Raw genomic sequence first — 16,118 nt, 5'->3', positions numbered from 1 at the left:
TGTTGCCTTCATATCCCATTATGCCATCTTATGCCACTGCTTGACTGTGAGTCAGCATGCACAGTGAGGCCCACGCCCTGGCACAGGCACGCTTTATTGGGCAGCACCAATGTTTGTTCTCCAAACCTCAAGCCTTAACAAAAGAAGTCTACTTGTTGTTGCATTCATATCCCATTATGCCATCTGCTCTAACAAGTGTTTAGGCCGACCTAACTATGTGCAAGGACCTGTGTATCTAGTCGTTTTTAACTGTTAATTCCTATCTTCTTCAACCTTGCACCGCCGAAACAATGAGCTTTTATTCATCCTAGTCCAGTCTTTGTACGGCGAAAGAAGCCGTGTGTCATCAGTGGTGTCTACTTCTGCTTCGTGTGCATGTGTTATCTTATTTTAACAGCAGTGCCAGCCACATAACCAGTTCCAATGTTCATACAGATAGAAACATTATGTCCTTCTGTTAAAGTTTAGCTTAAAATGCAGATAATTTCAGATGGAGGAATCAACAACAACCTCCTATTTATTCAAAACAATCACTGTTACTAAAGCAAGCACGAGGAGTCTGCAGCAAAACAAAATCTACCTACTGGGTGCGAAAGAAAAAAGTCAAAAGACAAAATAAACAAATATAGGTTTTGATTTTATTTACATTACCTTTTATACTTTTCTGTCCTGAAGTGTATTATATACTAGATTCATACAGATACAGAGGCCATGCACGACTCAGTCATTATGGTTTGTAGTTAAGAAATTGTGTGATGAAACAGATACACACATAGTATACAATACATGGATTTGTTTTGCTCTGATCAACATACAGCATTACCATTGCATTATAATAATACATCATATCAATATGCAAATGATGAATTATATCAAGCGTAACAAAAAGAAGGTCGTTCATGCAATAAAAAGCATGGGTGTTGTGAAGTAAGGACGTGTTCCTTCTGTACACACATGGCTCAACTCAAGTCTATTCTAATAGATGAGTGAGGTATTGGTGGTTTAAAAACAGAAACAGACCTGATTGTTTTTCTTTCCACTGTAAGGCTGTGGTATGTACCGTCACACACTGTCACAAATAAAACATTCCCCTGCTTAGCCTCAAATCAAGTAGATCAGAAGAATAAAGGATATCGCACATTCAGTATGCAGCATGTAAAAGAGAAGGAAGTGCTTCCAACAGTCCACTCAAAATGAAACAAGTCCTTCACGCAGGCTGAGGCGAGCGTTTCTCAACAGCAACCCGCACCTCCCAAAATATTCCTGTGCTGAACCAGAAATAGCAATCAGTTGCTATTACTCATTGCCATTTGAGACAATGAGAACAACATTTAAGGTAATGGCTACATGCACAGAAAATACTAAACAGCAGAAAGAGAGGGAAAAAAAAGCATTATGCAACATCATCATAAACTTAAACACAATACACCTTTACACCCGTATGCACTGTAAAATGATGCAACGTATTAGCTAAATACATATGCGATGTGATGTAGAGTCTTCCATCATTGTGAAGACCTCTTTACACACTATTCTGAAAAAAAAACAACATGGCTGCCTTAATGTTTTGGCAAAATATCCACGTATTCTCCAATAGAGAGCATGAAAAACAAAAACTTGTGTGAAGATGCAACGCTATCGACATAAGTGTAACTGAGTGGAGTGGAGATGGTTCGAGTGGTTCTACTATTGTGATTTAAGTTTTCTTGTAACAATCTTCAATCAACATGTGTTCGTTTGATCATCCATTCCCACCGTGGTCCCCGAAGACCTCGTCCGCTGACGTTTGGGGGGTCTTTCATGAGGAGCTGAGTCCAGAATCGGACTCCGCGCTGCCAGCGCGGTTCTTGGAGGCCACACAGGGAGCCATGGAGCAGGGGAAGGAGTAGCAGGAGCAGGAGCTCTTGAGGGTCTCGTCTGTGATGACCTCCTGCAGGGTGTGTTGCTCCTCTACCTGGAAGATATTTTGCTGCTCTCCAAGCTCCTCACAGATACTAAAAGGAGAAAGTGAGGAGACACCTTTCTGTTAGATCGGTGGATGTAGTTTGCGGATACTACTGTCAGTCATTAAAAGAGACTAAACTCTTTCTGTTACATTTCATTACGATTACATCAATGAACATTTTGAACATTTTATCTGATAAAAGTGGAAGAAAAATGCTTCAATATCCGTCGGGCAAGATGCAAAATAAAGAAAAGAAAAGACAACTCCAGTCCATTTCTGCTAAACTAAATAGCCTAGGGGCAGTATCACCATACATACATTACTCATTCTTTCATGCACCCTAATGGGAACGGCACAATCTGCCCCATTCATGTTGGCTCGGGGGATGATTGCACTGGTAGCCAGCAAGTTCATGCTCCCGGGTCAAATCACATGTACGGCCGAAATCCTCACCAGCGAGCTATCACAGATCATTCCATCCCCACATGGACAATGTCGTGCATTGTTCTCGTAAGCTAAAACCTCTTTTTCCGTGGAGGTACAATGCATTTAGCTCAGCGGTGCAGGCTTACTGTCAACAGAAAAGCTGGGCCCTCAGTGCGCCGCTCTTCCCCCGGCTGTGCATTCCCCCACAATGTGCTCCCTCAATCCAACGCTTCACAGTGAGTAGGGGATGTTTTTGTTCAAGCCAAGGCCAAATATTTTAACAGCTGAACTTTTGCTCAGATTGAGAGTACCGTCTGTCTGGGAGGTTGATGTCTCCCCAAAAGTACAAGTTATCAACCACGTCTCTCAAAGTAAACACCTTCAAGGAGGAAGCTCATTGCCAGCTTTCAGAGCCCGCCAACCCAAGATAGCAAATGTGAGATGTCTGTCAAGCAACATATTCTGATAATGTTCAACTTGTGTCATGAGACAAAACTACTTTCCAATCCAACATAAAGTGTCCAGTGCAATCACCCCTGTTGTACAGAAACTAAACTGCAGTACAAGCAGATCGTCTACAAACTTAAATCGGTGCAAATAACAGAAAACATGTGAAAAAATATGCTGTGGCCTCTGACAAAGCTGCTGAGAGGTGATTAGCTGTACATATGAGGCTTGCATCATAAGACCATCCCTTCCATTCTCTTTCATGGCATTTACAAGCTGCACATAGTGAGTGGGCATACATCAGTTTTAGCCAATTACATTACATCCAGCAGTAAATGCAAAGGCATATACATATTGTTTTGGTCCACACAGAAGCCCAACACGTCAACCAACACTATGCATACCTCATGCATGAAACAAGCCGTTCACTTTCGCTGCCTCTCTTGAATATCACTAATATCATGCCAAGCATCAGATGAGGAGGCCTTTCATAACTGAAACAATAAGCAGCCGGTGCAAACAGGGGAGTGACACGAGCCTAAAAAAATAAATAAAAGACAAACATGGCAGTTGACCAATCAAACCGCCATGTTTAGTACAATCCAAAAAGATAAAAACAACAGTATTGTACTCTCAAAATCATCAGCCAAGAGTGAGCAAATAAACAAAAACACAGCAGGAACCAGAGAGACATTACGGGAATCTTGAATCTTGGGAACTTGAGTCAAAATATGGCACCAAGCATTCACAAATTCTGTAAGAAAGAGGCACAGTTATAACAACAACCTGGAGATCGTACATGAGGTTACACATGGAGTCTGCGGGGCCTGTTGGGTTGTAAACTAGGGTTCAAAGCCTGTGGCCTTCTATCGGCAGGGGTCTGTAAAAACGTCTGGGCTAAAAAATGTAGAGCAAATGTCCCTGAATGGTGAAACGCAGAAGTGAAACGGCTGCACAAACAGGCCCCTGCTGAGCGCGGCGCTTTTCTCAGACCAAAGGAAACTCTTTCACCCCGCTAGCAGACCAGAGCGTTATGTAACAGCATTGGTACGTCGTCGTTGCGAACCTGTTTCACAGTCATAAACCCAGCGGTCAATGAATGACCAAACCACTTTCAGCAACAGCTGTGGCAGATGCCATGTGACTAGCGGGTCTGCCAAAGGCTTGGTGATACAACCTTGAACCCGCAGAACTTTGCCCGATAAGGAGGGCCCTCTGTATAACAAGGAGCAGTGTTGTGAGTGCACTAATCAAATGTACATAACTGAAAGCCCTGCGTAATCACCGTGGCTTCAGGCGGACACAGAGACACAACAAGCACAGCGTGTTCCTGTGTGGTTTACAGTGTGTTGGCTAACGAGCAGAGATCGAAGCTTGAAACAACAATACGAAAGTTAAGCGAACAGAAATGGCACATAAGTGAACTGAATGTTTGAATAGAAGAAAATGTTTTGTTTTTTTTACAAACAAAGCATGTTCAAAATAATTTGCACATTTGCAGCTTTGTGCTTCACATGAACAGAAATGGTTGCATGTGGGTCTACGCTGCAAAGAGTTGAGTTCTTTAGGAGCTACATGTGTTTTTTAACCGACCTATCGTAGATGAGCCCGTCGATGCCCTGCTCTCTCAGCTTCCGCCTGTTATCGTGATCGTTGTTGTCGTCTCCCCAGCTGAACACCACCAGGCCTTTAGACTGGGCATCCCTGATGTAGGACAGGTTCTTCAGCAGCTCCTCAGTGTGGCCACTGATCCCCTAAAAGATACAGGAGAGGAAGAGGAAGTGTTCATCTCAAAACAATATTACTCTCATGTTGTTTAAAACACGGGTTACATGTGTGTGTTAACACATAGCAAGTAAGCTAACTCATCTCCATACGTGCCTTCAACAAAAAAGAGGACGTTGTCATTTATAAACGGTCTGGAGTTTAGCACTGAGGATATCTTAAAGACCGCTGACACAGCGCTATGCCAACGGACTGGTTCGTTGAGCAGATGGTTGTTTTTTGACTGGCGTGGGGGCGAGGTGGACTAGTTTTTCAAGTTCTTTGCTAAAGGGCACGGCAGCAATGCTTGTTAAAAGAAGGTGCAACACATTCTGATACAATAGCTGTTCAAAGACTAGGTCTAGCTATTTTTGGAATCAGGAATTTCAATACATTTAATTACTGTTTTGGTAACTAAGTCCTGTCGTTCCATTGTATTGTATTGCTATATGTGGCATTTAAAAAAAACACAAAGTCTGGAAGGTGCATTATGATGACTATTTGACTTTCTGCAACCGCGGCTCACCAGAATATTCTCACTCTGGGCGAAACTTATGGCGATCTGAGTGGTCTGGCAGCGGATGTCCATCAGGTCCGTGTATTTCTCTGAAATGCCCTGAGTCAGGAAGAGGATGGGGTACTTGTTCTGCTTTCGACGCACCCTGAGGGGAACACATGGAAAGATGTCAGCAGCTGTTGGAGAGCACCGTCTGTGTTTAGAACTATAATCCTGTAAACACAGCATCTTTATCATCAATCTAAAATGTCTAAACTGACTGAAGCAGAACTAGCATGCAATCTTTAAAGACTACGTACACTCAGTGTTTTCAGTTGATGTGTGCCAATAAATGGGATTTGTCTGAAGATTAGGAGAAGACTTTCTATGGGTCTTTGTCTAAAACCTTGTAATCCATTTATGAAAGCCAAAAAGGGATCGTGTCTCTGGATAGCAGGAAGTGTCTACAGCCTAATCAAACCCGGCCACACTTTATCCTCCGTTAACGGCGCTCACATGGTGCAGATATCCGGGTCGAAGCAGGAGAAGACGATGCGTCGGTTTCCTCCTTTTTGCAGAACGCAGGACAGGATGATGTCGAGGAAGGTGTTCATGTTGAAGTAGGATGACAGGTTTCCATCCCATGACCCGTCCTGTCAACAAAAACACACGTTCACCATGAGAATATTCACACTCAATTCTACAATACTAATATTCTTTGCAAAACGGTAAGTCTGAGCAAATACAATTCAAAAGTCATTCTTTATTCGAACAGGGAACTCGTGTGACAACAACATCGACGACGCATGACGACAAGAAATGAATCCTGTCTCGCACACATGCCTGGTTACAGGTGTGTGACCACAACGACTTAAAGAGTCCCGATTACAACACAGCATATCGTGCAAGCGTACCCACCTTCAACTGGCAGATCCATTTGAGCTCAATGTTGAAGCCCACATGCTCAGGAATAGCTTGGAAGATCTGGAAAAAAGGGATGAAGGTTCATCTTACAGTGACTTCGATATGACAAAAGACAGGAAGGTAGACTGCAATGACGATAAGTAGCTAAAAATATATATATATAACCGAATCAGTTGCTAAACAGGTAATTCATAGTAATTTGGCAGAGTAGCATCAAACGTTGGTAGGGAAGGGAGTTCCTAATTTTTCCTGTTTATCTATAGATGTCAAGGAACAGCTCTCACTGATTACATAAACTTGATTAATAATCATAATCGTTATAAAGTCACTCACCTGTGAGAGTGAAGGGAATGGCTGATGCTCATCGATTTCCTCCTCCTCATCCAGCAGATCTGAACCGGCAAAACAGATGACGGTTAATGCGCATCACACAAACCATCTGCTGACTAACGTACACGTTCAGCTCCATGCCAGTCTTTCTCATCTACAGTTTGTATGAGAGTGCTGTATGCAACACAGCAACACGGAGCCCACTTTACATGTTTTTTATGAAACCACACAAACAGGTGCATACCTTTGGCACCGTTTTCTTTTATCGCAGTGGCGTGGACCAGCTGTGAAACAACACAAAGATTACATTATCGACTGTAATCATTAGTTTCAGTTCCATGTTTCAATAACAAATTGTTTGCTATGTTTTGGTATCTTATCGTGATACATTTGCATTCTTTCTATTTGTGATTTGTGGGAACTACACCAATTACTATAATGCGTTTCCCACTGAGAAGGCACTAATCCTGAAAATGCTTCATTGGCTGACGGAAGACACGGTTACACAACTATTTCTTCCATGTCCATTTTATTAATTAGGAAGATGTCCTACGAGTACAGGAAGCACGAAGCAAAGGACATTTGAACTTCTCACAGCAGGAAGAGCACCGGTGTAACTCATATCAACATTTTTCACTTTCATCTAAAGGATAAAAAAAGGTTTATTGTAACCTGGGTTGTATTTGCATAGTTTTTATCATTGCAGGTTTTTTACCTTGAGAAGCTGCAGCTGATCAAATGTCAAGTCTTTGACTGGCACCTCAATAAGCTCCAGAGAGGTCTTGTCGTTTTTCTGTGAAAGAGAGATAAAAAGAATGACTTTAATTCATTTTAGCGACATAACATCTTTCTAAACGTCTGTTTAGAGTTAATGAAAAGTAGAAGTATAGCACGTTATGAATCATTTCCATTTATTATTTTACCTTCTTGGTGGATATGCAGCACGTCAGATCGTGGTAAACAATGGGAACAGCGTCCTTGGACAGGTGGACATCAAACTCCACATAGGCCGCACCCTACAAGTACACAATTGACACACAATTAAGGATGAAGTCATGTTAAAAAGGTAAATATTCACTCATGCTTCTGCAGAACTCACATGATTGGCGGCGCTTTTGAATGACGTTACCGTGTTCTCCCTGACTCTTTGGTGCCTGTAAAACACAAATGTAAAAAACTATTTGTTGACGGGGGGAACAGGTACGCAGACGCATCGAGCCTTATTGACACACACACTGTTGCTGTGAACCGTTTCTTTGCGGTCTACGTTCAACACAAGCCGTTCAATCAGCTCCAAGTCGGAGCCCGTCGTGGTGACTCACTTGGCTGCGTGTGTGCTGCCAGCTCCTCTGTGGCCCACATTCAGAGTACTTCTTTTCTTCCAGTACTTGGTGAAGGAGGAGCTCATTTCACACTGCAAACCCTGGATGGGCCGGATCACCAGGTAGTCCACTGAAACATAACAACAAGGTAAGTCAACAGGTTTCACCCACGCACATTGTTTGTATGAGGCAGAGAAGAAAAGACAGGTCAAAACAGGTTCGGCAGTTCCTCCCTTCCTTTGGCTTACTGTCAGCCAGTATGAAATTTGTTTGTGCAAAATCTCACCTCTGACTTTCCCGATGGTCTGTCTCGAATTGCGACCCATTATGGGAAGTGTGGCTACTCCGTAGTCCTTCCCGCTCTCCCAGAAAGAGGAGGAGAGGAGGCAAGCTGTGCCCACATAACCGGGATGACCGTCCCCCTGGGCTACGTGCTCACTCATATCCTCCTGTGAACAAACATATCATAATCAGATCAATCTAATCACCACATCTGATGTGTTCATTTGTCCATTGTATGCGAGAAATGTTTTTCCCGGCTTATCAGAGGCAGTGTTACCTCAAAGAACTCGAAGGTGAGCTCCAGGTTGTACGGGTCCATGCTGTGGATGCTGTACTCGGTCCACTGGGAGGGCTCCAGTGCGTAGCCGCACTCGGGCTGAGAGTGGCGCGACTTGTAGCCGTTGGCACTGATCATGCTGATCTCCAGGGTGGTGGTCTCCTTGTGCAAAGATAAAAGACTATACTCGTCTTCCTCCTCATCTTCCTCCTCCTCCTCAAATCCCTCTAATGTCAGCTTGATTCTGAAAGGATGAATCAAAAGACACAAATAAAAGGTTAAATGAAATCCTGTTTCACTCTTAGTTTCTCTTATTTATATTTCATATGCAGGGTTTCTGTTACACTTAGGTAACAGGTACAGTGGCACCGCGGTGACCCACTGATCCGCCTCATGTCACTTTCAAGTAGAACTTTCTCTGCAGGGTGTTAAATTCGACCTCGCCGTCGTCCCTTACCTGAAGCGAGACTTCTTGTATTTCTTCTTAGTGATAGACACCGGAGAGGTCTTAGAATAGTGCAGACGCAGGCGAATCTCTGTCTGGCACGTGAGCCACCCAGAGTCAACACAGTTCACCCCATCTATGAAAAGGAAGGACACAGGGAGCACACGATGACGATGTATATCCATCAGAGAACAACAGAACCGTTTGTTCGGTTGTAAAGAATGACATCAAAACCTGGGCTGTACAAAAGACAGGAAGTGACGACAATGTGGCCTCCAGGGATTTATATTTCCCAGTGAGCAATTTAATCTCATGGAGATTTTATATTCTGTCAACCTGCATAATGTTGTTAACGTAGAGAGCACCGTAGTGAGTTTCTGTGTTCGTCTAAAGTGGTGGTTTTAAAATCCAACTTACTGTGAATTCCAAATTGTCCATCATCAATATTTTGGTGTGATGCTGCAATAAAGGAAAAGCACATTAGACACAGTGTAGAGGAACATTCAAACAAGAGCATTTCCTGTTTACACAAGAGGAACATCTCAGTTTGATAGCCTCCATTGCTCTGATTTCACGTTGCCTCAACTTCAAGAGTCGACTTATCAATAAAATACATTTTGATTCCCAAAAAACTCTTGAGCATGGGCGTGTGATTACGGCTCATTTAGCAGGTTTGTGTTTATGAAAGCACTCAGAACTCAAACAAAAACACGTCGGGGTCGAATAAAAAAAGAATAAACCTCATATTTGAATTAAATTCTTATTCTAAGGGGAAACAGGACATCAGGGTGCAGACGTGGGTGCAACTATTGTACCGTGTTAGCCCAACACAATGGCTTTTACCTAGAAAGGTCAACAACATCGGCTTATGACATCTGCTGCATTGCAGTGTTTACGCCATAGCTATAAATTATTCCAGGAACGGTTGTCCCTGCTCTTTGCCAAAAAGGCAACAATCTCCAAAGTCTACAAATAAATGACAGACGGCGTTAGAAGTGGAAACGATGCACTCGGGTATGTTCATCTCGACGGCACCACATACCAAAAAGGTCTCTGAAATATGACCCTTCTTCTCCTTCAGTGTTAGGAAATATAAAAAAAGAACTGCCCTTACATTAGTGTCGATGGGCAACGGGTACATAATGTCCCAGGGAAGAAAGTGGGCGGAGCTAAGGGGGGGGGTTGAGTACGACACACTTTCCCAGACCCAATCCCAAACGTGCAGCTTTATAGATTTATTGCATTCATTCTTTACCTGTGGGGCTCATCGTGCGGGGTTGTTGATGGGTCTCCCACATATTGACTATCACTTGACAGGGACCACCTGCACTCTGCAATTCCAATGTTGGGTACAATGTTAGGATTTTCAACTCAGATACATTGCTATACTTTTTCAGTCTGTCATTTTCATAGCCGCTGTTGGACTAGAGTGTCAGAAAGGATTTAGAGATGGTATAGTCACCAATCCCCATCCGGGGCTGTCAGTCACCCTGGTTGAAATCTGAAAGGTGAATTTGTTAGTGAAGAGAAAGAGAAAATGGCTTCAGTTAAAAATTGAGCTGCTCTCTTCATCTGTAATGAAGATCAACTTTAGCAGCAATATGGTAGTAGCATCACATTTAGTCATTTCATTACATCATTATAGATTTGAAGGGAATATTACACAAAGGACACAAATGCAAGCACTGCTCAATCCTGCAGTTATGAAAAAATTGGTCCCTGAGCTTTTAAGGATTGCTGTTAACCTGAGAGTAACTTCAGTTTCCTAGATTTCAAGGGGGAACCTGGTTCCACGAAAGAAATCAAAACCCTGGTGAGAGGGAGCCCCTTGAGCTGTACAGCAGCTGTTGAAAGCCAATGGCCAAGTTTCACTGCCCAGGAACCTCGAGCCTATGCCATTTATAAAGTCACTCCTCTCAGCAAACAACACAGCACGAGAATACGTAAGTCAAGTCAGATCAGGCTTCTGCTCTCACGCAATGTGAATCACACCCCAGACATAGAAAAATAAAACCACCACCAGCACTAGAAGACAGTACTCAGAGAGAGCTAGTTGCTGTGCTTTTCAGGGGATGAGCTAGCTGGGGCTGGCTATTCCACAACAACGCCCTAAAGGCGTGAACACAGGCATGGAAAGAGATCAAATACATGTTGGGACTGATCCTTAAGTTAAACTGTGTCGAGTCTAAAGCTTTACAACAAACTCAAAAGTCATTGGAACAAACAAATAGAACTTGTTTTCTCCATCCCTGCTGATGAACTGCAACAGGAAAGGTATGAATTTACACGGGCTTTCAAATTGAACAATATTTATCTTCAGCTGCTGCTTTCAAGGGATTATTCAAGGGACAGCAATTTAGCAAATCAAATCAGATATTTTGAGGCAACGGCGTGATGACGGCAGGAGTCTCTGTTCACCTTTGACTGCAGAAAGAAGCCTTTGAGATAGCGGTAGTTGGACACAACTCCTTTAGGTACAGAGACAGTTGTAGTCCATGTGTTTCTGTCAGGGAGGAAACACATACGTCAGTATTTTAGAGGAAAAGCAACATGGTAGAGAAGATCAAATGCCGTGGTAGAATGACTGGGACATTACACATGAGGTTTAACGTACCCATCACTCCCATCAGAGTGTAAGATCACGGCGCTCTGACAGTTCCAGCCTCCCAGGGCTTCACAGCTCCCAACCACTGCAATCACCTCTCCTAGAAGAGTTCAAAATGGCCTTTTACATGAGGTGACATCAGCAGAAACACCAACAAAGATTACTAACATTTATAACAACCTTTACAGTTTAAACTACAATATTTAGATGTCAAAATAGATAGATAGATAGGTATTATTATATGCTATTATATGTATATATACAGTTAAGCAATCAAAGTAACGGAGTAAAACAATATGTATATTAAGTATAAAAATGCACAATATCTAGAGTAAAAATAACAGACAAAAAAAATATTAAATGTAAAAAATGCACAGTATATACAATAAAATAACAGTCTAAAATATAAAATATAAAAAATGCACAATATATACATTTCAATATAATATTACATTAACTAACTAAACAGTAGTGCAAAGAAGACGTGTTTGAAATGTCTTCTTAAACAAGGAAATAAATAATCTTACATTCTGTGTTTGATAAAATATATAAAACGTGCAAAATTGTCAAAACTGAATTTTCAGAATCATATAACCTCCATTTTTTTTGTCTAAATTGTGAAACAATGACTTCAATATTAGGGGAAAGATAGTGTCATATTGTGTCAACACAAACAGATCATCTGTAACAAAATGAATACATTGTATAACGTTTATTACATACCTGCGGATGTTTCGCCTCTGACAGTCAGAGTCAGCTGAGTGGTCTCCATAGTGGACACAGGCAGGAAGCAGCTGAAACACAACAACACATTGTAACTAACCGGTCTTCTTTTATAGAAACCTAACGGTACCCGGTGAATGTCACGTCTACCAATAGTAGTCCTACCTTCTTGATGTTGGCAGCTAGATGACGTTACGTAGCCCTCAGCAGTCTTGAAGATGGAGGCTTCACAGTGCGCCAGGTTCAGCTATCCCGCAGAGAGGCATCGGTCTAACGGTACGTTTAGCGGAAGCATTAATAAGCTGTCTCACCGCTGCCGATATAAAGCTCGACGATTAGCTAACTAACTAGATACTCTAGGCGCAAAAACAACGCCTGTCGTAGCGCAATAATTAACAACATAGATCTAGTATCGAGAGTGTCTAATGCAGAATAATCTGGCCGCCGCGAAGGAGGTTACACAATGGTCGAGATGCGGCGAACAACATATAAAGCGACAATAGCGTCACGTTCAATAACACGGGGAACCAGGACTTCCGGTCTGTACTTTCAAAGTAATTGTGTAATTTATTGACGATGTATTTAGCAATAAGTAAAAGAGTAAAACAAGTCAAGGGTTATTATTATCATGATACACCATTCACTGCTGGGTTTTAAGGACTGATTCTGATTTATTTTTCTTGGACTATATATCTTAGAATTTGACTGTAGTATTCTACAACATAATTAGCCTACATACATGGTATGTCTTCAACAGAGAAGGCTTTGATTGAGCAGAAACCATGATATAAATTGAGATAACGTGTGATTTAAAAGAAAAAGAAAAAAAAATCCCGGTCTTTATGGAGGCAAAATATTTTATTTGATGTCAGTATTGAAACCTTTTATTTTGAAAGTATAATTTCCATATGACGTAATGTGTTCTGACTTCCGCCTGCTGCTTGGCGAAGCCGGCTCATACCGCCCTGTTCTGGATCCGTGGCGTGTCAGTCAGCTGCATTCATCTACCCTCGGAAACACGGACACACCCAGCTGAACGCACATGCGCGACCCCCAAAAAGGGGTAAACAAAACAAAAAAAAACACAAGAAAGTCGATCTTTTCAATATCGTGCTGACAACACAACACATTGACGACAAAACAGATGACGACAAAAGCGTTCACAATTAAAAGCTTTTGGCGAATTAGTCAGTAACAAACATCCGATACGACACTCGTATATTACATTGAACGTTACTGCAGTAAACGACATTCGTAAATTAAAATATTGTTGTCACTAGATCCATTTGACCATTTACAACCAAATGAGTCGAAAATAATAAAATAACAACGGCGTAGGGAAATGTTCGTGAACACGTGAGCATGGCAACAAGGCAACAACACGTGTGCACACACAACCCTTTCTTAGAAAACGTGTTGGGCGAAAACACAACGTGTTCAGGAGTGTTCTGTGCAGTAGGTGGGGGGGGGGGGGGGGGGGGGGGGGGGGTGAAAGCTATGCCTTGACTGTTGGGAATGATTTCCAATATAGCCTACAATAACAGGAAAGACATCTTCTACAAAAGCGTCTATTTGCACAACTAAAATGTAACTTGATAACATGCAGCTTTTAGACACCTTCACTTTTCACATTCACCCTTCACATACGTACTGTACTACTCTACAATAATAATAATAATAAAAATAAAAAAAGCATTTCCGTAATTCATAGCACCATATTGTCCGGACAGTGTCAGTTTATTACCTATTCAGGTTATTACTTATTCATTCATTATAGTTATACAGCCCAGCTTGCTAAAACTAAAGCACTGCAGGACTCTGAGCAGCTCCAAGGAGCATATGGGAATGATGGGGCCTTGCTCAAGGGAACTTCAAAAAGTGCCGATACTGTGCATGAGTTTTGGTTGACAAGTAAGGTTTTGTTAAGCTCTAACCATTTTTAAACGAAGCTGCAAACGAAAGAGCTGTGACCCTTCTTTGAACACCAAGGTTTAACCTCTAGCCCCCTCCAGTGTTCAAATGAACATAATGCAGGCAAGGAGGAGAAGACTGCAGTATATAAATAAAAGTAAATCAAACTTTTCCAGTTAAAAAACACCGTCAGGACTTTAGCTTCCTCACAGTGCAGTTCCTCATCTCCTGCATGCAATATGCCTGTTTAATAAAATTACATCCTACATGTGAGGAAATAAAGCAGTGTCAAGTCTTTCGGGGTCCCTCTTGTTTTTTGGGGTTAGGCAGACACGGCCGAGTACGAATGAGTACAATGAGGACGCTGAGAGCTTTCATTTAGGGATGAGCTGTTTCTAAAAGTTGTCTGTCTTCACGTCTAGTCTGGCTATGTTAATGAAGACCAGCGGGACCCCGCTGGGTCCAGGTCTCAGAGTGGGAGAGAATCACCCATCTGACCGGGGAAAGTGCTGAACATCTTTGCCCTGGACGTTTCAAGCGGGAAAAGTTTGGAGAGCTAACCCGCTGCCAGAGTGCAGTAACAGTGGATCAGTGCTGAAAAGTGGTTTGAGACAGCGAGGGAGAGAGAGGGAGAGAGAGGGAGAGAGAGAGGGGGGGGGGCATGTGAGGACTTGATGAAAGAGCAAAAGGAAACAGAGAGAAATCATGATGAGTGAAGAGAGACTGCAGCATTATGAATATTTCAGGCTATTCCTCAGCACCCAGCAGTGCTCTCATCACAGACTCACAACGCCAAAAGCTCATTCATTTACACAGGCGTTGTTTTGCACACATATCTCTGCCATTGTTGTAGGTTAATTATGGAGTTAGAGTCCCTGGAGGCTGCAGCAAAATCACCAGAATTACAGTTGATGCTGCATTGTGTAACAAAAGAGAACAAATGTATGCCTCTTGGATAATTCATAGTAGTACTAAATCATTGTCGTGCTACTGATCAAATACAAAATATCATACATTATTTTGTACAGCCGCAACATTGATCACATGGTTGGAGTCATAGATGCAGCATCTCTTTGCCTGCATGTTACCAGGAAACACCCAATCAAAAGATGTATAGTGTCGTCCATACATTTATCATCATCCACAGTTAGTTAGTGCATTTTTATTGATGGCTTTATGATCCCGAAATTGATACGACACAAATAAGAACAACAACACACTGAAGAATAAGGCACGCCAAGTAAATAAAATGCTAAATTTGAAGTCCACACATAAAGAATGTTGAGTGCAAAAATATACTGTATTTGAAAATGAACATAATGGAATATAAGGATCAAATATTCTATAAAAAACAATACAAAAGTAATTAAGAAGGCAAAGAGCTGGGCCAAAACGTTTTTAGCAGCATTCATACAGCAGATTCAGTCCAGATCAAAGTCTGTGTCAGAATTAGTTGTAGAGTAAATTTGTGCATATAGTGAGTATGACACGATTGACTCTCCAAAAATCTATGAAAATACAAATTAGATTAGACCCAATTTAGAATAGTACTTCTTAAAGTAGACATTTACTGCTACATTGTAAAACTAAGAAAAAAATGATCAATGTTGGTTCAAGTGTTTGGATTAATGTGACATCAGACTCTGAGTTTCCTCTGTCGTCTGGCGTTAATGAGTCAGATCAGCTCAGTAGGAGTCAATAGTCACGACATTCTCGAGGTTAAATCGAGATCCAGTTTCACCTCAGTGTGCTGACTCATCCACCGGTTCCGAGCACTGAAGTAACAGATATAGACCCGATTCTCGTGGCTCACTTAAAGATTCAGAGACAATAATGTACCATTTTTATTCTCACACTATGGCAGAGTGAGTGCATATAACAGCAGGTTTCCCACAGCATGGCTGGATAGGAACATAACAATACCCCCAGAGTGTGTGCACAAACAAGTAACTTAATTAAACAAGCAACTGGGAAATAGTTATGGATAAATCCTTATTACTGCATTTAGTTTGACAATCGAAAAATAATAGCAGTTAATATTGAAATTCCTGCCCAAATGGCAGAGAAGTAACAAGAACCCACTGCAACGCATACAGTTTTCACATCAAAATCAGTCATATGGATGAATGTGGGTACTGAAAATGAGCTGAAATATATTTACTTACGGGTTGAGTCATTGAATCAGCAGGAGTGCGCAGAGTAATCTCTCACATTTGCCTGC

At 41.9% G+C, this 16,118-nt stretch overlaps 1 protein-coding gene across 1 annotated transcript; it reads right to left on the bottom strand.

Moving 5' to 3' along the window:
* Window positions 1-620: 620 nt before the first annotated feature.
* Window positions 621-12,479, bottom strand: gpcpd1 (glycerophosphocholine phosphodiesterase 1). Its single transcript, XM_079179873.1, has 20 exons — window positions 12,152-12,479; window positions 11,987-12,057; window positions 11,273-11,363; window positions 11,077-11,161; window positions 9,914-9,989; window positions 9,076-9,117; window positions 8,671-8,794; window positions 8,214-8,457; window positions 7,941-8,103; window positions 7,655-7,784; window positions 7,432-7,486; window positions 7,256-7,348; window positions 7,048-7,125; window positions 6,577-6,616; window positions 6,336-6,394; window positions 5,997-6,062; window positions 5,595-5,731; window positions 5,109-5,244; window positions 4,412-4,572; window positions 621-1,994 (listed from the first exon to the last, which is right to left on the bottom strand). The coding sequence occupies exons 2-20, from the start codon at window positions 12,033-12,035 to the stop codon at window positions 1,799-1,801; spliced, it is 2,025 nt and encodes a 674-aa protein (XP_079035999.1). The 5' UTR covers window positions 12,036-12,057; window positions 12,152-12,479; the 3' UTR covers window positions 621-1,798.
* Between the last annotated feature and the right edge of the window lie 3,639 nt (window positions 12,480-16,118).

The sequence above is a fragment of the Pholis gunnellus genome, assembly GCF_910591455.1.
Source record: "Pholis gunnellus genome assembly, chromosome: 19".
NCBI classification, from domain to species: domain Eukaryota; kingdom Metazoa; phylum Chordata; class Actinopteri; order Perciformes; family Pholidae; genus Pholis; species Pholis gunnellus.
This window is presented reverse-complemented; position numbering and strand designations above follow the sequence as displayed.

What these genes read in the sequence shown, in the direction of transcription:
- gpcpd1 (XM_079179873.1), bottom strand. Translation starts at nt 12,035, where the DNA reads ATGGAGACCACTCAGCTGACTCTGACTGTCAGAGGCGAAACATCCGCA. An exon ending in GCTTCTTTCTGCAGTCAAAG is followed by an intron (nt 9,990 to 11,076) that starts GTGAACAGAGAC and finishes TTGGAATTGCAG; the next exon opens with AGTGCAGGTGGTCCCTGTCA. An exon ending in CCGCACGATGAGCCCCACAG is followed by an intron (nt 9,118 to 9,913) that starts GTAAAGAATGAA and finishes CCTTTATTGCAG; the next exon opens with CATCACACCAAAATATTGAT.